General features: G+C 44.8%; 1 protein-coding gene across 1 annotated transcript in view; it reads right to left on the reverse strand.

Moving 5' to 3' along the window:
- The window catches only part of GAB3 (GRB2 associated binding protein 3), a gene marked incomplete at its 3' end in the record, with an annotated part of 76406 nt that extends 69847 nt beyond the window's left edge, over positions 1 to 6559 (reverse strand). Inside the window, exon 1 of the mRNA XM_081081840.1 lies at positions 6460 to 6559. Coding sequence (XP_080937966.1) covers positions 6460 to 6531 — 72 coding nt within the window. The 5' untranslated portion in view covers positions 6532 to 6559. The remainder of the gene's footprint in view (positions 1 to 6459) is intronic.
- Positions 6560 to 23373: the final 16814 nt, after the last annotated feature.

Genomic DNA, 23373 nt, shown 5'->3' on the forward strand with positions numbered 1-23373 from the left:
TAGAGAAGAAATAAACTACAGTATCAGAAATGAAAGAGGAGGCATCACCACAGATCCTACAGACATTAAAAGAATAATAAGGGAATATAATAAACATCTTTATGCCAATAAATGCAAGAACTGAATTAGAGAAAATCTTTGAAAAACCTAAACTACCAAAGTTCATTCAAGAAGCTATGGATAGCCTGGCCGGTGTGACTCAGAAGCTGAGTATGGACCCATAAACCAGGAGGTCATGTTTTCATTCTAGGTCAGGGTACATGCCCTGGTTTGGGGGTCAATCCCCAGTAGGGGGTGTGCAGGAGGCAGCCAATCTGATGATTCTCTCATCATTGATGTGTCTATCTCTCTCTCCCTCTCCCTTACTCTCTTTGAAATCAATAAAAACATATGAAAATATATACATTTTTATTTTTTTAAATATATTTTATTGATTTTTTACAGAGAGGAAGGGAGAGAGACAGAGAGTCAGAAATATCAATGAGAGAGAAACATCGATCAGCTGCCTCCTGCACACCCCCCACTGGGGACATGCCCTCAACCAAGGCACATGCCCTTGATCGGAATCGAACCCAGGACCCTTCAGTCTGCAGGCCAACGCTCCATCCACTGAGCCAAACCGGTTAGGACTAAAATATACACATTTTAAAAAATAAGCTTGCATAACCTGAATAGCACTATATCTGTTAAAGAAATAGAGATTATAGTTAGTAACTGCCTCACAAAAAAAGTGCAGGTCCAGATAGTTTCAGTGGTGAATTTTTTTGTGAACCAATGTCACCCCAATAAATTCAATTTTAAAAAAATAATATTGAAGAAAAAATTTAAAAATAAAGGCTCTGTTGTAATAAACTTCTAATCCATTTGTTAAAAATGGTGACTTTTATCAAACATTTAAGGAAGAAAGAATACCAATTCTGCACAATATCTTTCAGAAAATAGAAGAGGTGGGAACATTTCCCGATTCATTTTATGAGGCAAGCATTATGCTAATATCAAAATCAGTCAAAGATAACACAAAAGAGGCAAACCACAGACCAATATACCTCATAAACAAAGACACAAATGTCCTCAGCAAAATATTAACAAATTGAATCCAGGAGTACATGCAAAGGATAATAGATTACAACGCAGTGAAGCTTATCCCAGAAGTTCAAGGCTGGCTCAATATGCAAATTTCAGAATAATTCACCATAGTAACAGACCCAAAAAAAAAGCATATCAGTATTTTTATAGATGCAGAAAGGTATTTAACAAAATCCAATTCGTGATTTTTTTTTGAAAGGTCTCAGCAAACTAGCAATACAAGGGAACTTGATAAAAAGCACCTTCAAATAGCCTACAGAAAACATACTTAAAAAGTGACAGACTGAATGCTTTCCCCGTAAGATCAGTATAAAGGATGACTGTTGTCATCATTTCTATGTAGCACTGACAGTACCACAGGTTCTAACTGTAAACAAGGCTACTAGAATTAGTGAGTTAGCAAGGTTGCAGAATACAAGGTTAATATACAAAAATCACCTGATAAAACTCCAAGCCCCTATATGCAGACTACATAATGAGTTGGGTTGGCTCCTCTACAACCTTTAAGGTGTATTACAAGAGTCCCAGCCATTATTATCTTCCTCCTGAGTTATTTTGAAATAGTTATCTCCTCTCTCTCTCTCTCTCAATTTGGCTGTAGTATTGGTGGTAAAATATACATAATATGGATCATCTCTACTTCTGTATTTATTTATTATTAGACTTCAACCAATCTTCTTTTCCCCCTTCTACCTCTCTTCCCCTGTAGGATGTACTGTATGTATGTAGTCGTGAACTCTGTATTAATAGATTAGAAATCTACAAATCTGTTTTGTACTTTTATACTGATGGATACTTATGATCACAACTTTTACTAGATTATTGAATAAATTTAGTCTTTTTAGAAAATAAAAAACCAACTGATAAACTAATTCTAGTATATGCTGCCAAAGTGAGCACAATAAATTAATTCTAAAATTAATATAAAAGACAAAGGACCTAGAATAGTTAAAACAACTTTCAAAAGTAAAGTTGGAGGGCTAAAACTGCCTGGTTTCAAGATTTATTATAAAGGTATTGTCATGAGATCAATGAACGAAGAGATCAGTGGAACAGACTAGAGAATACACACACCCACATTAGTATGAACAATTCATTCTTTTTAACAAAGTTCCAAAAGTACGGTCTATTCAATAAATGGTAATGGGAGAAATAAAACTGATTTACAAGAAAATGAACAACATAAACCTCACAGCTTTTACAAAATTTAACTCAAATAGGTCACTGATCTAAATGTAAAACATTATAAAACTTTTAAGGGGGGGGAAGGGAATGGGAAGAGATTAACCAAAGAACTTATATGCATATATGCATTACCCATAGACACAGACAATAGGGTGGTGAAGGCCTGGGGTGGGAACCAGATGGAGAGGGGCAATGGGAGGGGAAAGAAGGGACATCCATAATACTCTCAACAATACAGATTTTAACAAAACAGGACTAGCCCTAGCCAGTTTTGCTCAATGGATAGAGCATCGGCCTGCAGACTGAAGGGTCCCAGGTTCGATTCTGGTGCAAGGCATGTACCAAGGTTGCAGGCTCAATCCCCAGCCCCGGTCTGGCATGTGCCGGAGGCAACCAATCTATGTTTCTCTCTCTCTCCCTTTCTCCCTTCCACTCTCTCTAAAAATCAGTGGAAAAATATCCTCAGGAGAGGATTAACAAGAAGAAGAAAGAAGAAGAAATAACTAACTAAATAAATAAAACTTTTAGGGGGAAAAAAACACCATAGGAGAAAGTCTTCAGGATCTAGGACTAGGCAAAGAGTTCTTAGATTTGACATTAAAAAAACAATCCATAAAAGTACATTAGATAAATTGGACTTAGTCAAAATTTTTAAATCTTTGTTCTAGAAAAGATATAATAAATAGAATGAAAAAACAAACTGTAGACTGGTAGAAAATATTTTCAAATTATATAGCCACAAAGTGTTGCTTTGAAGACTAACTGAGATAAAACAAGTGAAGTCCTTAGCATAGTGCCTGGCACATACAAGCATTCAATAAATTTCAGTTATTATAATTTTATTATCATTGCTGTGTGAGCATTCTTTAAAATTGAGAAAATAAAGCAAGGCAAATGTTCATAATTGAACAATTCCACTGATTTTTAGAGAGAGTGGAAGGGAGAAAGGGAGAGAGAGAGAAACATAGATTGGTTGCCTCCGGCACATGCCAGACCAGGGCTGTGGATTGAGCCTGCAACCTAGGTACATGCCTTGCACCAGAATCAAACCTGGGACCCTTCCATCTGCAGGCCGATGCTCTATCCACTGAGCCAAACTGGCTAGGGCTAGTCCTGTTTTTTTAAAATCTGTATTGTTGAGAGTATTATGGATGTCCCCTCTTTCCCCTCCCATTGCCCCTCTCCATCTGGTTCCCACCCCAGGCCTTCACCACCCTATTGTTCAATTATGTTCCATCTATTACAAGGAATGTTAAGCCCTGGTTTAGTAAGAAAATGAAGTAAATCCAAATACTCTAACCTGGAGATGTCCAGGATTGTTGTGAGAAAAGAATATTGGTGGACAATTTTACAGCATGATCTCACTTGTGCAAAAAGGAAAATTATATCTTTTGTAGAAATTTTTCTAGGATGATACTCACTAAACTGCTAACAGTTGTTATCCCTGGGGAAGGGAGCGGGATAAGGAGGGGTGCACAGAATAGGTAGCATATGGAGGAAAATGAAAGAGGGCCTTTTACTTGGGACTCCATTTAGTCCTAGATTGTTTACATTTTGACAAGACTATATTCCTCTATTATTTTGTGAAACAAAAAATACAAAAGAAAAGAATCAACTATCTTTTCACAGCGCAGTGATAGAAATAACTTTCTGATTGCCTTGGCTCACGGCGTCGAGGATGAAACACAAGCTTACCTTGGCCTGAAAGACAACTAAAAACAGACTCAGCTTCCATTTGTAATTTAACAAACATTACAGGCGTGCTGCATGTTGGCCTGGCAGTGCAAAGAACCGAGTTACTGCCCTGGTTGTGCGACCAACTCACTTTGTTGTGTTATTGTGGTACAAATGGTAGATTGTGGAGTTATTGGGGTCAGGGAGCACGTCTTTCTTTCTCTGCATCTCCAGCCCGTGATACAGGGCCTGGCTCAGAGCTGGCACTCAATTAAAAGGACATGACAAGATCTTAATTAAAGTTGGCTGTGAATAATAACCCCGTTGAACTGACACACGCTCGCCATCTAGTGGCAACAAGGGGTTCCTGCAGGACTTAGAAATGAGAGGAAGGGGGCTTTCTGAGGTGTTCTAGAGACCTTTCAACAAAATAGCATGGACTAAGGCTATGACCCTAATAAGAAATCCCCAAGCCTGGGCTAAAATGTCAAAGGTTACGTCTTTGAATATTGATGAGACAACATCTAGGTACTCTAGTGTCTTAAGTCTCCTCTATCACCACCCCATCATCCCAATGCTGCAAACACATACCTACAAGCTGTTCAAAGTTCCGCACTTGCCACACCTCCATTGCACCCCAAAAGACTGAAGCACGTCTGATAATAGGTATATGCACTCACGCCTTCCCAACTCTGATGAAATACTAATCAACTTTCCTAAGCCAGTTTGGACAGGACAAGATACAAAACAGGACTGGGGAAAAATATTCCATAAACTTCGCCCTCCAGGTTCACCATCTTTCTGCATCATCTGCTGAAGAATGGGAGACACTCTGAAAACATCTAATACACCTTTAAAATGTCTCCCATTCCAAAGGGCTACCAGGAAACCACCTGGAGCCGGCCTGGCCGGTACCACCCGCTGTGACAAACCCTCACCTGCCCAGAAGGCTCGCGGGGCGCAGGTTTTCTTCTCTTGCCTCCTTTGAATATCAATGAGTCTGCAAAACAGCTTCACTGTTTTTTAGGGAAGCAGCTGGGTGATTCAGAGGCTGCGAAATATTGGACCTTGTGTTTACGGACTTGGGGATGCAAAAAAGAATCATGAAGGGGCACACTGGGAGTCCAGCTGAAAAACCTCGGGATGTATACATCAGATCTGTGGCATCTGCATGCTGAGTAGAACAACATTCCCGTCAACTGTTGCTCAGCAGAACAAACAACAACAATTAAAAAAAAAAAAAACCTTCCCAAAGACTCAGAAGAGAAGGATACCGTCTAGCCTAGGGTCAGTGGGGAAAGGGGCCCCTAAGTAGGACCAGGAAAGGCTGCCGGGGCGCCTTCTGGAAGTACACAGACCCGCTTCAAGTTTTCTTCTATTCCCACCTCCTCCACTTCCACACAGTATGTGCCTCATAAATGTAGCAACGAAAACAGTGGGGGAACTTGGCTGCAAGTCGGACACCAGTTTGGGAGGATGCCATACACAAGAGATTTGTGGGTGGGCTGCTGGGGAGCGGAGCAGCCATGAGTGTGAGTGAGTGTGTGTGTGTGTGTATGTGTGTGTGTGTGTGTGTCCGCGCGCGCGCGCGCGTGTGTTGCTAGCACCCTGCTCCGGAGTTGCAGAGAAATTGGGAATTCTGAACAAGATGGATACATCAGGCTACTCCCAGCCTAAAAAAAGCCAGCCCTGGTATCTATTTATATGCAACTCCCTGAGGACTGAAGTGGTTCTTCCTAATGGATGAAGAACATTCAGTAGCAATCAAGTCTTGAAGGGGGGATGTTTTTAAGACTTTACTTATGCAGAGGGTGCTGATGGAGATAATGAACGTTTGAGCCGCGCGCAGTGCATTTAAAATGGTAATGGACTATGTAGGAAGATGTGCTGATAGGGAGATGTGTCCTTCCCTTATTGCACACTAGCAGAAGTCCATGGTTCCTGCTAGTACTAGGGGGAAAAAAGCGACGTGTCAGCATAAAGAAAAAGCTGAGAAGAGACAGCATGAGAAACGAGTTACACTCCGTGGAAGGTTCCAGATAGGAGTGTCCGATGACAACTACAAGGGAGAGCACTCCTTACGGTCCAAGTGGAATGCAGGCCCGGTCCCGCTGTGCTGCTTTCTCCCTACCCCCTGCCCTGTCCTCCTCGCCGGGCAATGGGACTCGGGGCCACCCCTCTCCGGGGACAGGGCACTCTTTCGCGATGTCTCTCTCTCCGGCCGCTCGTGCACCGAGCCCGGCGCCCGGCGCTGCAGCCCCAACCCGCCTTCCTCCTCTAGGGTCAGCGGCGGTCGGAGCAGCCGGCCCCGCGAGCGAGAGTCCCCGGGCCCCTGCCCGCCGCTGGGACACTGGCTCGACGTGCGATTTCGCTTTCGGTGGATCGGCCTCGCCTGCAGCCCCGAGAGCTGGGAGCGGCTGCGTTCGGGGCGCAGAGAAGCCCGGGGCTCCCGGCGGCCACCCCGCGGGCGGGGACCCCAGGACGGGAGGGTGGGCGGCTGGCGCCCCTACTCACGTAGCGCTGCAGTTTCCTCTCGGGGGGCGACTTGACGAGCCAGCCGGTGCACACAGCGTCGCCTGCGCTCATCGTGGCCGCCGCCGCCGCCGCCGCCCCTTCCTCCAGCTGGGTCGGCCGCCCTCGGCAGGAGGAAGTCGGGCCAGGGATTCCGACGGGGCGGGCCCAGCGCCCGCCCGCCCGCCCAGCGCCGCCCCGTGCGGCCCCGCGACCCCCGCCTCCGGCCGCTCCCCCTCGGCCCCCCCTTCCCCCCCCCCGGGGACGGGCGCCACCCCCCGCGGCGCGAGTCAGCGGGGGAAGCAGGCGGCAGAGCCCCGGGAGCCCCTTCGAGCAAGAGCCCAGGCGAGTGGCCTGCGGCCGGACCACCAGAGAGCGCACGAAAGGAGCCCCTCGACCTAAAGAGAGCGCAGCGCGGAACTGTCCCCCGCGCCCTCGCCCCCACCCGTGACCAGTCACGTCAAAAGGGCTGGTCCAGGGGCCTCGCAGTCCCTAAAGCTTAAACCTGTGATTCGCACCTGCCATGGATATAGTTAGGCAGTGAATGACTTCCCTGAGCCACTTGTTTGCAGAAAAGGGGTTCTTTAAAAGTTGCAATTTGGGATACTAATTTTAAGGTGATTATTAAGAAATAAAAGACTCAACCAGGAAACAGCGATCCTAAAGAGGGGTGTGGGGTGTGGGGGACGGGAAGAGATTAACCAAAGAACTTGTATGCATATATGCATAGCCCCTGGACTCAGACAATAGTGTGGTGAAGGCCTGGGGTGAGGCAGGGACTGGGTAGAGGGGGAGGGGGAAGGAAATAGGGGACATCTGTAAAACTGTCAACAATCAAAAATGAACTTTTAAAAAAAAGACAAAAGAAAGAAAAAAACTCAGAAAGAACCTTTGACCACCCTCCCCCCCCCTTTCTTGCCTAAGAGATTCAGATGGGAAAACTTTAGAAAGCATTCCTGCCCTAGCTGGTTTGGCTCAGTGGATAGGACTGAAGGGTTCCGGGTTCGATTCTGCTCAAGGGCATGTACGTCGGTTGCAGGTTCCCCGGCCCTGGTCGGGCTGTGTGCAGGAGGCTACCAATCGATGTGTCCCTCTCACATCGATGTTTCTCTATCTCTCTGTCTCCCTTCCACTCTCTCTAAAAATCAATGGAGTCCTTTGGCTCAGTGGATAGAACATCGGCCTGCAGACTGAAGTGTCCCAGGTTCGATTCCGGTCAAGGGCATGGACCTTGGTTGCAGGCACATCCCCAGTAGGGAGTGTGTGCAGGAGGCAGCTGATCAATGTTTCTCTCATCGATGTTTCCAACTCTATTCCTCTCCCCTCCTCTCTGTAAAAAAATCAATAAAATATATTTTAAAAAATGGAAAAATATCCTCGGCTGAGGATTAATAATAATAATAAAAGGCACTCCTTAAAACAGTCACCTCTAGGGTTCATCTTCTAGTTCAGACACCACCCCGCCTCAATATCCTATAATGTCTATCAACCTTTATTTGACATGTATAAGATGGAGAGAGAAGGAAAATTGGAAAAGTTTACGAGCACACACACACACACACACACAGCTACCATGATCCTCATTTCTAGAACTGGTCTTCATAACTTCCTTCTCCCACTACCCTCCCTGTCCCCCTTTTGCTCTGCAGCCAGGACCTCAGCTGGTCAGAAGTCTCTACCTGATGAGTATCGCAAACCTTTACTCCCATCGAGTCTGAATCCTCAGTGGTCTTGCCTGAAGCCTCAATGGCTGCACTAGCTGGTTTGGCTCAGTGGCTAGAGGACTGAAGGGTCCTGGGTTTGATGGCAGTCAAAGCACCTGCCCGGGTTGCGGGCTTGATCCCCAGTAGGGAGCGTGATCAATGATTCTTTCTCATCACTGATGTTTCTTCCTCTCTCTCCCTTCCTCTCTGAAATTTATAAAAATATATTAAAACAAAAACACACACACACACACACACACACGTACACACACAAATAAGTGCCTATTCAAGTGAGTACAAAATGCTGCCCCTTCTAGATAAATGTGGTCTGATTCCATCAATCTGCCACCAGGGGGCTGGCTGGACGCCCCCTAAGGATGTTACCTTATAGGGGTTTCAGCGTTGGTCTCTGCTGTGGGCAGGTTGAGTACATAGCAATGGCAGTGGCTGTGACTGTATCAATTGATGCCAGTCCCCGGGAGCCTCACCACTCATTGTTAATTCCCTTCAGCTTGCTCTTGCGTCTGTATACTCACCTGGAGAGTATGATGCTAAGTGAAATCAGCCAGTCAGAGAAAGACAAGTATCTCATGCTCTCACTCATATGTGGAATCTAATGAACAAAATAGATCCAGAGACATTGAAGCATGCAACAGATGGATGTGTTTCAGAGGGAAAGGGAGGGGGAGATTAACCAAAGAACTTATATACATATATGCATAGCCCATGGCCAGACAGTAGTGCAGGGGAGGGGATGGGAGTGGGGTAGAGGGCGTCAATTGGGGGGAAAAAGGGGACATCTGTAATTCTTTCAATAATAAAGAGAAATTTTTTTAAATCCCCTCATTATACTCTCCTCAGTTCAATCCACTGAGTCTAACATCTGCTTCCTTCTGAGACCTGGATCAATATACCCACCTAGCCATGTAGAACTCCCTATGATGTCACAGGCGTGAGTCAAAGGAAAGGGTGTCACGTGGCACTGCTTTCCAGACCTGCTGGAGTCCTGGTGCCAAATATTCCACTTGCAGAGGATGTCAGTGCCCAGTTTATCAGGGGCAGCTGAGGTGCCCTGGCGCCTTGGTGCCCCATGGTCAAACATTTACACTTCAGCCACAGCCCAGGAGCCAGCCAGAAGCTACTGATCAAAAGGAAAGTACCTCTTTTGTGCTAGAGGACATGATTTGCTTCAAAACTCTGGGGGGTATGCCCTGGCCGGTGGCTCAGTGGTTAGAGATTTGGCCCATGCACTGAAGGGTCTCAGCTTCGATTCCCAGTCAAGAGCACGTACCTGGGTTGAGGGTTCACTCCCTGCCCCCTACCTGGGGTGAGTGCTGGAGGCAACCAACCGATGTGTCTCTCTCTCATCAATGTTCTCTCTCTCTCTCTCTCTCTCTCTCTCTCTCTCTCTCTCTCTCTCTCTCTCCCTTCCTCTCACCCTTCCACTCTCTGACAAGAAATGGAAAAATATCCTCTGGTGAGGATTAACTGTATGTTTCTCCTCTTGGGATTTGCCAGAGACTCCATGTAGCCTCCCAGTATGTCAAAGGGCTCTATGCATGTTGAATCTGTGTGATCATAAAGGTCAAGTGCATTGGACCTGCTGCAGAGCCTTTTTTTACGCTGGGTCCCACTGAAAACATGCAGCCTTATGGATTACTTGCTGAATGCACTAGTGTGACAATTAAATGTAGCATGTATTGTCTGCAGATTCTGAAAAGTCACAGACCACTGATGGTCCATGAGGTCCAAAAGGTTGGTGACCGCTGGTCCAGACCATCTCCACACATCATGAGGGTCAGGCTCTTGAGTTTCCATGGGTTTTATCTCCCATTTTCTGGCATACATGTATCTTAATAAAGCATTTATGCTATCTCTCTTTTTTAATCCTCACCCAAGGATATATTTTTCCATTGATTTTTTTTTTTTTTAGAGAGAGTGGAAGGGAGGAGAAGAGACAGAAAGAAACATCAATGTGAGAGAGACACATCGATTGGTTGCCTCCCACACATGCCCCTGTTTTGCACGGGGGATCAAGCCTGCAACCGAGGCATGTGCCCTTAACCAGAATCAAACTTGGGACCCTTCAGTACATGGTCTGATGCTCTATCCACTGAGCCAAATCAGCTAGAGCTATTTATGCTGTCTCTCTTTTTAAAAAAATACTTGTATTGATTTTAGAGAGGAAGGGAGAGGGAGAGAGAGATAGAAACATCAGTGATGAGAGAGAATCATTGATCGGCTGCCTCCTGCACAGCCCACACTGGGGATCAAGCCCACAACCTGGGCATGTGTCCTTGACTAGAATCAAAGCCAGGACCATTCAGTCCACAGGCCGATGCTCTATCCCAGGGGTGGGCAAACTTTTGACTCGAGGGCCACAATGGGTTCTTAAACTGGACCGGAGGGCCGGAACAAAAGCATGGATGGAGTGTTTGTGTGAACTAATATAAATTCAAAGTAAACATCATTACATAAAAGGGTACGGTCTTTTTTTTTTTTTTTAGTTTTATTCATTTCAAACGGGCTGGATCCGGCCCGCGGGCCATAGTTTGCCCACGGCTGCTCTATCCACTGAGCCAAACCATCTAGGGCTATTTCTGCTGTCTCTTGATCACCAGGTCCAGTAAACAAAATGTCTTCAATGTAATGGACCAGCATGATGTTCATCATGATTGTAGGCGCAATCAAGTTCCATTCACCCTGGAGTATGACAATGAGCCAGAGGATAGATATAGCCCTGAGATAAGGCACTGAAGTTGGACTTCTGTTCCTTCCACATGAAAGCGAGCTGATTCTGATAGTCTCTGCTGATTGGAAGGGGAGAGGAGAGCATTTGTTAGACAAATAGCCGCTTACCAGGTGCCAGGGTCTGGGTTGATTTGCTCTAGGAAAACAACATCATCCAGAATGACTTCAATTCGAGTCAGCCTGATTACTTGTGCAATTACCCACTATTCATCGCCAGGTAGGTTAGAGAAGGATGTAATTCCTGCATGTTTGAGAGTGTCCTGTTCTCCCTTCCAAAGGAACCCAAATTGCTTCTTCGTGGGCACTCCTCCTACATTTCTAGGGAGAGATGACATCTTTATGTTACAATTTTCATTCTCCTTTTGTCAAGCTGCGTCCCAGCTTCTTGGCACTCCAGCCTGGGGAGAAGAGATACTTTCAGTAGGAAGTGGTTTTCAGTACCTGGATTCTCTTTGTGGCTTCCCCATTTATCATTTATTTAAAATAGGTTTACTTTGGCAGTTCTGATTATAAGTACTGTCAATCTTATAATTAGAAGGATTTGTGAAAATAAATGTCCACGCCCAGTTGGCGTGGCTCAGTGGTTGAGCGTAGACTCTATGAACCAGGAGGTCAGGGTTTGATTCCCCTTCGAGGCACATGCCCGGGTTGCGGGCTAGATCCCCAGTAGGGGGAGTGCAGGAGACAGCCGATCAATGATTCTCTCTAATCCTTGATGTTTCTCTCTCTCCCTCTCCCTTCCTCTCTGAAATCAATAAAAATATATTAATAAATAAATGTCCACTATTATGGGAGAGTTTCTATTTCTTTTTTTTAATATATCTTATTTTGATTTTTTACAGAGAGGAAGGGAGAGAGATAGAGAGCTAGAAACATCGATGAGAGAGAAACATCGATCAGCTGCCTCCTGCACAACCCCCACTGGGGATGTGCCCGCAACCCAGGTACATGCCCTTGACTGGAATCGAACCTGGGACCCTTCAGTCCGCAGGCGGATGCTCTAGCCACTGAGCCAAACCGGTTTCGGCTTTCTATTTCTTTTTTTAATACATTTTATTGATTTTTTACAGAGAGGAAGGGAGAGAGATAGAGAGCTAGAAACATCGATGAGAGAGAAACATCGATCAGCTGCCTCCTGCACACCCCCTACTGGGGATGTGCCTGCAATCAAGGTACATGCCCTTGACCGGAATCGAACCTGGGACCCTTGAGTCCGCAGGCCAACGCTCTATCCATTGAGCCAAACCGGTTAGGGCAAGAGCTTTTATTTCGGGGACCCTTTTCCCCCTCTCTACGTGGGAGTCCATTCTGTGGGACTCTTTCCCTCTCCCCATGGGAATCTGTACTTGTTCTTCAATAAATCTCCACCTTTGCTATACCAAAAAAAAAAAAAAGTTTCTATTTCAATTGTGTTATATGGGCAAAGTGGACATGCAGCTAAGTTATTTTCTGTGCAAAGAGAGAAAATTTGAAAATAAAATAGTTCTCCCATTTCCAGATCAGGGACATACATGGGGAGATAGCTTACATGTGTGTGAAAGGCCAATAATAAGAGAAGAGGGCTGTGCCTTCCTATATTCCCCACCTCTTTTTTTTTTAATATATTTTATTAATTTTTTACAGAGAGGAAGGGAGAGGTATAGAGAGCTAGAAACATCGATGAGAGAAACATCGATCAGCTGCCTCCTGCACACTCCCCACTGGGGATGTGCCCGCAACCAAGGTACGTGCCCTTGACCGGAATCGAACGCGGGACCCCTGAGTCCGCAGGCTGACGCTCTATCCACTGAGCCAAACCAGTCAGGGCCCCACCTCTTGTTCAACTACTCTATGAAGTCTGTGAATTAGAGGCCCAGACCACCGTGGTACGATTTCAGATAAGGAAACTCTTTTTTTTTTTTTTTTTTTTTTTGCCTATATGAACATCTATAAAGTGCTTTTCTGAGAGTGAAAGTAACCCACCTTCCATATGTGTTACCGGAGAAACATCTAGTTGGGCTCGGGTTGCCTATCGCTGTGTCCAATAACGAAGGCAGGTTTGAATCATATAAGGTGTTTATTGAGAAGGCAGGGCGCCTATAAGCATCAAATCCTGCCTTCCAGCAAGGTGCAGGGGACAGGATTATAAAGGGGGAGGGGCTGGCGTGCTATGTGCAGCCCTGGGGGTCCACAGACATCAGTTATTGTCTTTAGTCATCAGGGGATGAGATGATGTTGATGAGATGATGTTGATGAGATGATGTTTTGACTTCTGGTGGGTCAGTCTGACCGCTTATCGGTTCCGCTTGCTGGATTCACAGCTGAGTCACATCCTTAATTACTCGCGAGGGCCTTAAAAAGGAAAGTTAAGAAAAACTTAACCCCCTAATCACATAAGTATATGTGTTCTAAGATTTAAAATAATATGATTCTTTTTCAGATTAATTCAGGTGCTCTATCTATCAGATTATAGGTCTCGCTATCATGTGGAATATGAAATTTGACGTTAATATTACCAATGATAGCCGAAACTGGTTTGGCTCAGTGGATAGAGCATCGGCCTACGGACTGAAGGGTCCCAGGTTCGATTCCGGTCAAGGGCATGTACCTTGGTTGCGGGCACATCCCCAGTGGGGAGTGTGCAGGAGGCAGCTGATCGATGTTTCTAACTCTCTATCTCTCTCCTTTCCTCTCTGTAAAAACTCAATAAAATATATTTTAAAAAAAATATTACCAATGATAGTCTTTTTCACGTCTTATGGAAAATCCTGACGTCATATCCATAATTGTTACATTTAAAATAGTATGGCGCCCTAACCCTTTCCCTTTCTCTCTGTAAAAAAAATCAATAAAATATATTTAAAAAAATAAAATAGTATGGCTTTTAAAAAAATACATATTTTTGTTGATTCAGGATAGAAAGGGGGAGGGAGAGATAGAAACGTCAATGAGCCCTAGCTGATTTGGCTCAGTGGATAGAGAGTCAGCCTGCAGACTGAAAAGTCCTGGGTTCAATTCTGGTCAAGGACACATGCCCAGGTTGCAGGCTCGATCCCCAGTAGAGGGCAATCAGGAGGCAGCCAATCAATGATTCTCTCTCATCATTGATGTTTCCATAGCCCATTCTCCCTCTCCCTTCCTCTCTGAAATCAATAAAAATATATTTTAAAAAAGAAACGTCAGTGATGAGAATCATTAATCTGCTGCCTCCTGCATGCCCCCTACTGGGGACCGAGCCAGCAACCCGGGCATGTGCCCTGACTGGTAATGGAACCGTGACCCCCTGGTTCATAAATCAACACTCAACCACTGAGCCATGCTGGCTGGGCAATAGTATGGCTTTTTTCCCAACAGGTTTGCCAGCAGAACACAGGTGAACACCACTGTACCTGTTAAATCGAAATCAAAATGGGAAAGAAAAGATTCATATCAACATTATGGTCATTGAACATGTAGATCTGGGCAAGTCTACCACTTACTGGCCATCTGATCTACAAGTGTGGTGGGATCAACAAAAAAAACGATCGCAAAATTTGAGAAGGAGGCTGCTGAGATGGGAAAGGGCTCCTTAAAGCAGCGGTTCTCAACCTGTGGGTCGCGACCCCTTTGGCGGGGTCACAGGGGTCGCCTAAGACCATCCTGCATATCAGATATTTACATGACGATTCATCACGGTAGCAACATGACAGTTATGAAGTAGCAACGAAAATAATTTGATGGTTGGGTCACAACATGAGGAACTGTATTTAAAGGGCCAGAAGGTTGAGAACCACTGCCTTAAAGTATGCCTGGGTCTTGGATAAACTGAAAACTGAACGTGATATCTCCCTGTGGAAACTGGAGACCATCATGGATGCCCCAGGACACAGAGACTTCATCCACAACATGATTACAGGCGCATCTCAGGCTGCCTGTGCTGTCCTGATTGTTGCTGCTGGCGTTGGTGACATTTTTATTTTTTAGTTTTAAAAAAATTTGCATTGTTGAGAGTATTGCAGATGTCCCCCCTCCCCCCCACTTCCCCCCTCCATCCGGTTCCCACCCCGCCCCAGGCCTTCACCACCCTATTGTCTGAGTCTATGGGCAATGCATATATGCATATGAATTCTTTGGTTAATCTCTTCCCGCCCCGCCTCCTCCCTTCCCTCTGAGATTCCCCAGTGGGTTCCACATTTCCATGCCTCTGGTTCAATCTTATTGGTCAGTTTAGTTGCTGAAGTTGAAGTGGGTATCTCCAAGAATGCGCAGACGTGGGAACATGCCCTTCTGGCTTACACACTGGGTGTGAAACAAAACAGATTTTACTGAGCCACCCCACAGCAAGAATAGATATGAGGAAATCATTAAGGAAGTCAGAGCCTACATTAAGAAAACTGGCTACAGCCTGGCTGGTTTGGCTCAGTGGATGGAGTGTGGGCTTGCGGACTGAAGGGGCCTGTGTTGGATGCTAGTGGAGGGTGCGTGCCTGGGTTGTGGGCCCCCAGTGGGGGCCATGCCGAAGGCAGCCAATCAATGATTCTCTCTCATTGTTGATGTTTCTATCTCTCTCTCCCTCTCCCTTCCTCTCTGAGATCAATAAAAATATATTTTTTTAAAAAGAAAATTGGCGCCAAAACCGGTTTGGCTCAGTGGATAGAGCGTCGGCCTGCAGACTGAAAGGTCCCGGGTTCTATTCTGGTCAAGGGCATGTACCTGGGTTGCGGGCACACCCCCAGTGGGAGATGTGCAGGAGGCAGCTGATCGATGTTTCTCTCTCATCAATGTTTCTAACTCTCTATCTCTCTCCCTTCCTCTCTGTAAAAAATCAATAAAATATATTTTTAAAAAAAAAGAAAATTGGCTACAGCCCTGGCCAGTGTGGACCTATGAACCAGGAGGTCACAGTTCAATTCCCACTCAGGGCACATGCCCGGGTTGTGACCTCAATCCCCAGTAGGGGGGTGTGCAGGGGCAGCTGATAGACGATTCTCTCTCATCATTGATGTTTCTATCTCTCTCTCCCTTCCTCTCTGAAATCAATAAAAATATATTTAAGAAAAGAAAAAGCCCTAATCGGTTTGGCTCAGTGGATAGAGCATTGGCCTGCGGACTGAAGGGTCCCAGGTTCGATTCCAGTCAAGGGCATGTACCTTGGTTGCGGGCACATACCCAAGTAGTGGGTGTGCAGGAGGCAGCTGATCGGTGCTTCTCTCTCATCGATGTTTCTGACTCTCTATCCCTCTCCCTTACTCTCTGTAAAAAATCAATAAAATATATATTTTTAAAAAATCAATAAAATATATATTTTTAAAAAATGTGGTGATGCTGCCACTGTTGCTATGGTTCCTGGCAAGCCCCTATGTGCTGAGAGCTTCTCTGACTACCCTCCTCTGGGCCACTTTGCTGTTCATGACATGAGACAGTTCCTGTGGGTGTCATCAAAGCAGTGGACAAGGAGGCAGCTGGAGCTGGCAAAGTCACCGCGTCTGCTCAGAAAGCTCAGGCTAAATGAATATTATCCCCAATACTGCCACCGCGGACTTAATTAGTGGTGAAAGAAGGGTTTCCGAACTGTTTGTCTCTATATGCAACCATAAAAAATGACCCAGACAGATCCCAAGTGTTATGGCTTAATAAAGCAATCCCAAATGTAATAATAAATTGCATCTGAAAAGTCAAAATGAAAAAACAAACAAAAAAATCCCTACACACACACACAGGCAAGAACTGTTTGTTTCAATTGGCCACTTAAGTTTAACAGTAAAACACTGGTTAATGATTACAACGCATCGTAAAATTACAGAAGGAAAAGCGAATGTTCTGTGGACCATTTGGTTTTCTTTGTGTGGCAACTTTTGAGTGATTAGTCTCCACAATCAGTACTTTGTAATAGAAACAACTTGACCAAAAATATGTCACAGAATGTTGAGACCCATTGAAACAAAGTTTAATGAGGAAAAAATTGTTGTCACAAGTCCAAATCAAACACTTTTCAACTCATTCTATGAGGACAGTATTACTCTGATGCCCAAACCAGAAAAAAATACAGTAAAAATAATTTTTAAAACCTACGGACCAATATGCCTAATGCAGAAAACTCCTTAGCAAAATACTGGCAAGTAGAACTTACAAATATATAATGACTTATACACCACGACCAGGTGGGGTTTATCCTAGAGCTGCAATGCTTGTTTAATATATGAAAACCAGTCAATGCAATCCACCACATTAACAAGCGAAAGAAGAAAAATCACATGATCCTATCAACTGATGCAGAATGAGCACTTAACAAAACCCAACACCAATTCATGACGAAAGTCTCATAAAACTAGGAATAGAAGGGGAACTTCCTCAAGTTGTTAATGAACATCTACAGAAGACATATGACTAACATCTTCTTTTTAAAAAATATATTTTATTGAATTTTTACAGAGAGGAAGGGAGAGAGATAGAGAGTTAGAAACATCGATGAGAGAGAAACATCGATCAGCTGCCTCCTGCACATCTCCCACTGGGGATATGCCCGCAACCAACGTACATGCCCTTGACCGGAATCGAACCTGGGACCTTTCAGTCTGCAGGCCGACGTTCTATCCACTGAGCCAAACCGGTTTCGGCATGACTAACATCTTACTGGTGAAAAACTGGGTACATTCCCCCTAAGATTGGGAACAGGCAAGGATATCCACTCTTACTACTCTTGTTTTTGTGGTTTTTTAAAATATATTTTTATGGATTTCAGAGAGGAAAGGAGAGGAAGAGAGAGAGAGACATCAATGATGAGAGTGAATTATTGATTGGCTGCTTCTTGCACGCCCCACACTGGAGATCGAGGCCAAAACCCGGGCATGTGCCCTGACCAGGAATCGAACCCTGACCTCCTGGTTCATAGGCTGATGGTCAACCACTGAGCAACGCCAGCTGGGCCACTCTCACTACTCTCATTCAGCATAGTATTGGAAATTCTAGCCAGTAAAATAAGGCAAAAGGAGAAGGAGAGGAAGGAGGAGGAGGAGGAGGAGGAGGAGGCGGCAGAGAAACCAAAAGGCACAGACAGACTGGAGAGGAAGAAATAAAACTGTCTCAATTTACAGATGATAGAATTGTCTTCATAGAAAATCCCAAGGAATCTACAGAAAAACTCCTGTAATTAATGAGTTTTACAAGGCTGCAAGATGCAGGATCATTACACAAAGCTCTTTACACTATTTTAAGGCTTATTATATAGCTACAGGAATCAAGACTTGTGATATTGGTAGAGGAATAGACACATAGATAAATGGAATGAAATAGAGAACCCCCAGAATAGATTCACATTAATTAGCCAAACTGTTTTTGGACAAATGCACAACAGCAATTCAGTGGATGAAAGACAGTCTATTCAATGGTGCTGGAGCAATTACACATCCATGGGCAAAGCAAAACAAAACAAAAATTTAAAAATTTTAACCAAAACCTTATATGAAAATTATCTAAAAATGCCCGGCCGGTGTGGCTCGGTGGTTGAGCGTTGACCAATGAATCAGGAGGTCATGGTTTGATTCCCTGTTAGGGCACATGCCCAGGTTGTGGGCTCCATTCCCAGTAGGAAGTGTGCAGGAGGCAGCCAATCAATGATTCTCTCTCATCATTGATGTTTCTGTTTTTCTCTCCTTCTCCCTTCCTCTCTGAAATCAATAAAAATAAAGTTTAAAAAAGACTTGGCCCTAACTGGTTTGGCTCAGTGGATAGAGCGTCGGCCTGCGGACTCAAGGGTCCCAGGTTCAATTCCGGTCAAGGGCATGTACCTTGGTTGCGGGCACATACCCAGTTGGGGGTGTGCAGGAGGCAGCTGATCGATGTTTCTCTCTCATCGATGTTTCTAACTCTCTATCCCTCTCCCTTCCTCTCTGTAAAAAATCAATAAAATATATATTTAAAAAAAATAAAAAAAAGACTTGAAAAATGCAGAGAAGGAAATTCTATCACAACCCCATTGAATTCATCAATTTGGCCTGCACAGCAATTGGTTAAGTCTTGGTGGATGTGGCAGATTTAATGAATTAATTTATTACTTTATATGTTTTTATTAATTTGAGAGAGAGAGGAAGGGTAAGAAAGAAATATGAATGAATCAACATCAATTGGCTGCCTCCTGCATGCCCCCTGCTAGGGATCAAGCCCGCAACCTGGGCATTGTGCCCTGACCAGGAATCGAACCAGGGACCTCTTGGTACATGGCGAACGCTCAACTACTGAGCCAAGCTAGCTGGGCAACTTCTTTCTTAGGGGCAGTAGGGTTGAGGTACAGCTAGTTGTTTCTCTCACCATCTCGATATGCCTCAGTGCACTGGATGCCCTGAAACATCACAGAGGTGCTGGACCCCTGAATGTTCGGGGGCGGGGGGAGTAGGAGGGGGGGCTTTTCCCTCATCCTGTGGTGAAATATTTGCTACTTCCTATGCACCAGGCCCAGTCAGCATGATGTCATTAATGCGGTAGACCAGCCAGCCCAGCGTGATGCCTTGGAGGACAATGAGATGATCAAGTCAGCCCCCCTGGGGACTTAATTATGATAATAGCCCAGAGCATTGAAGGGACAATGTGGGGGTGGGGGGTTCCTTTTGACCTTTCTGACCATAATTGTCCTCAGCCCTTGAGTCAGGGAGCCCCTGTGGGAATTTCCATCTGCCAATTGTGTTTATTCCAATTATGCAAAGAGGAACTGGGGAAAGAGCCACAAGGGGGTCTGCACTGAAAGGGACATGGACAAAGACTCCATTTCTGACCAGTGGGTCACAATGACATTCTATGTCCCCAGGGGAAAGTAGGAGGAGGCGTTAAAACCCAGTGTGCATTGAAGTGTTAGATGTACCTGGCCTCACCTTCCCTTATGGGCTCCCAACCTGTGAACTGACGGGGTCTGGGAATTAGATGAAGGGCCATGATGTACCGGGCCAGGCAGGCTGCCATTCACCACACCCAGAGTTTTTATTGTTGGTTGTTGGGGTTATAAACAGCACGGCCCGCTACAGGTGGCCTATTAACAGGATAACATGATCAATTAGCCACCACCAAAGATCCATGGGGAGACACTATTGTGGTTCCAGCTGCCAGTCAGCTACCTGTCAGGATACCCATCGTGTTTCTATGAGATTTAATGCCACTCCGTGGGCTCTGCCGCTCCGGGAGCCCATCATTCCTACTGAGAGTGCAAGCCTGTTTCCATGACAATGCTGCCTGCCTCCTTTCCCCGACTAGTTCTCAAGAACCTTCACCAAAGTATGTCTAAGTCAGTGGTCCCCAACCTTTCTTTGGCCATGCCCCACCTAAGCATCGCTAAAATCCTACCCCCCTACCCCCGTGACATATAATTCTTATTATTCAAAAAGTAACTCCTATTCACGTGGAGGAAGCCTAAAGGGCCATTCACTTGGTCTAAACAAGCTTCCAAAGAACATGGCACTCATGAAAGAGAAAAATCAAAGAACGAAAGGACATTGAAATACTGAGGAAGCAATCACTAAGAAATTGTGTTTTTTTAATATTTTTTTAAAAATTTTTAATATTTTATTGATTTTTTACAGAGAGGAAGGGAGAGGGATAGAGAGTTAGAAACATCCATGAGAGAGAAACATCGATCAGCTGACTCCTGCACACCCCCTACTGGGGATGTGCCCACAACCAAGGTACATGCCCTTGACTGGAATCAAACCTGGGACCCTTGAGTCCACAGGGTGATGCTCTATCCACTGAGCCAAACCGTCAGGGCAAGAAATTGTTTTTAAAAAATGATAATAAAGTGATATGAAGTGATATGAAAAAATAGCACATAAAGTTTCAAAGCACATAATAGAGAACTGAAATGCATAAATATGTCACAATATATATTTATAAACTGTATCTGAGGCCCCTAGAACCATAAGAAATGCAAAACATTCACTGTTAATAACTCATTCTCGAATTGCCCCCCTTAAAAATCAAATTGCGCCCTAGCTGGCTTGGCTCAGTGGATGGAGCGTCTGCCTGTGGACTGAAGAGTCCCGTGTTCAATTCTGGTCAAGGGCACATGCCTGGGTTGCAGGCTCCTCCCCAGTAGAGGCGTGCAGGAGGCAACCAATCAATGATTCTCTCTCATCATTGATGTTTCTATCTCTCTCTCCCTTTCTCTTTGAAATCAATAAAAATATATTTAAAAACAAATCAAATTTCCCCCCTGTGGGGCGTGTGCCCATGTTGGGAACCACTGGTCTAAGTGCTTTGGTGAAAGGAATGTCCTTTGAGCCCTCTCAGGGAATATAGTTAAGGGGTGCGCCAGTGGGGGTGCACATGACAACTCCATTCCTCCATTCCCACCTCCCCGAGAGAGTTGGGATTGCAGACAATGAGAGATGGGAGGAGCTGGGCACAAGGAGAATTGGCATCCCCTTGCTGGGCAGCAGACCAGGTGAATTCATTACAAGGTTTCCAAGAAAGGCAGGATCAGCTTCATCAGAAGGGGAGGAGAAGCTGTTTCCACTGGGAAGGGGAGATCCATGGGTTTCTGGGTTAAAAAGATATAGATTCAGCCCTGAGTAGTTTGGCTCAGTGGATAGAGCGTCGGCCTGCGGACTGAAAGGTCCCAGGTTCGATTCCAGTCAAGGGCATGTACCTTGGTTGCTGGTACATCCCCAGTAGGGGGTGTGCAGGAGGCAGCTGATCGATGTTTCTCTCTCATTGATGTTTCTAACTCTCTATACCTCTCCCTTCCTCTCTGTAAAAAATCAATAAAATATATTTTAAAAAAAGATATAGATTCATTCAACCAATATTTACTGAGCATCTTCTAGGAGCTGGGTATAGAGCAGTGAACAAAATAGACAAAATTGCCCAGCCGGTGTTGCTCAGTGGTTAAGCATCGACCTATGAACCTGGAGGTCAAGGTTTGATTCCCGGTCAGAGCACATGCCTGGGTGGTGGGCTCGATCCCCAGTGTGGGGCGTGCAGGAGGCAGCTGATCGATGATTCTCTCTCATCATTAATGTTTCTCTCTCTCTCTCCCTCTCCCTTCCTCTCTGAAATCAATAAAAATATATTTTAAAAATAGACAAACATTTCCTGGCTTCATAAAGTTAATATTCTAGTGAAGAAACAGACAATAAACAAGGTACATTTAAGGAAGAGGGAAGAATGTGCCTGGAGTATCCTGAATAGCTAAGAGGCACTGTAGTGTGGCTTTTACTCTTAGTGAGATGGTACTTTAGTTTCCGGGGGCTACCATAACATATGACCCCCAACTGGGTGGCCGTAAACAACTGAAATTTATTCTCTCACAGTCATGGAGGCAGGAATATGGAGATCACTCTAATCTCTGCCTCCGTCTGTACGTGGTTTTCTCTTCTGTCTTTTCCCTTCTTTTCCAAGGACATTTGTTGTTGGATTTGGGGCCCACTTGGGCAATTCAGGACGATTTCACCTCAAGATACTTCATTATATCTACAAAGACCCTTTCTCCAAATAAGGCCATGATCATAGGTTCCAGGGGTTAGTGCATATCTTTTGAGGGCAAACTCTTCACCCCATTACAGAGGGGAAGCCATTGAAGGACTTTGAGCAGAGGATGGCCTGACTTAGCGTTTAATGGCTCTTTCCGGCTGCTGTGTTGACAAGACACTATATTTGGAAAAAGTAGAAAAGGGAACTGCAGGAGGCCACTGAAAAACAATCTAGGAGACATAATGATGCATGGACTACAGTGAAAGCAGGGAAAAAAACCATTAGGTTCTGCATCTCTTTTTTCTTTTCTTTTTTTTTTAAAATATATATTATTGATTTTTTACAGAGAGGAAGGGAGAGGGATAGAGAGTTAGAAACATCGATGAGAGAGAAACATCGATCAGCTGCCTCCTGCACACCCCCAACTGGGTATGTGCCCGCAACCAAGGTACATGCCCTTGACCGAATCGAACCCGGGACCTTTCAGTCTGCAGGCCGACGCTCTATCCACTGAGCCAAACCAGTTTCGGCTATCTCTCTTTTCTTTTTTTAAATTAAATCTTTATTGTTCAAATTATTATATTTGTTCCTCTTTCCCCACCCCCCCATAACTCCCCTCCTCCCAGTTCCCTCCCCACCCTCCACCCACTGTCTTCATCCATAGGTGCACGATTTTTGTCCAGTCTCTTCCTGCATCCTCCACACCCCTTTTCCCCCCAAGAATAGTCAGTCCATTCCCTTTCTATGTCCCTGATTCTATTATAATCACCAGTTTATTCTGTTCATCAGATTATTTATTCACTTGATTTTTAGATTCACTTGTTGATAGATGTGTATTTGTTGTTCATAATTGGTATCTTTACCTTTTTCTTCTTCCTCCTCTTCTTAAAGGATACCTTTCAGCATTTCATATAATACTGGTTTGGTGGTGATGAACTCCTTTAGCTTTTCCTTATCTGTGAAGCTCTTTATCTGACCTTCAATTCTGAATGATAGCTTTGCTGGATAAAGTAATCTTGGTTGTAGGTTCTTGCTATTCATCACTTTGAAT

This window comes from Myotis nattereri, assembly GCF_964212035.1.
Source record: "Myotis nattereri genome assembly, chromosome: X".
NCBI lineage: Eukaryota > Metazoa > Chordata > Mammalia > Chiroptera > Vespertilionidae > Myotis > Myotis nattereri.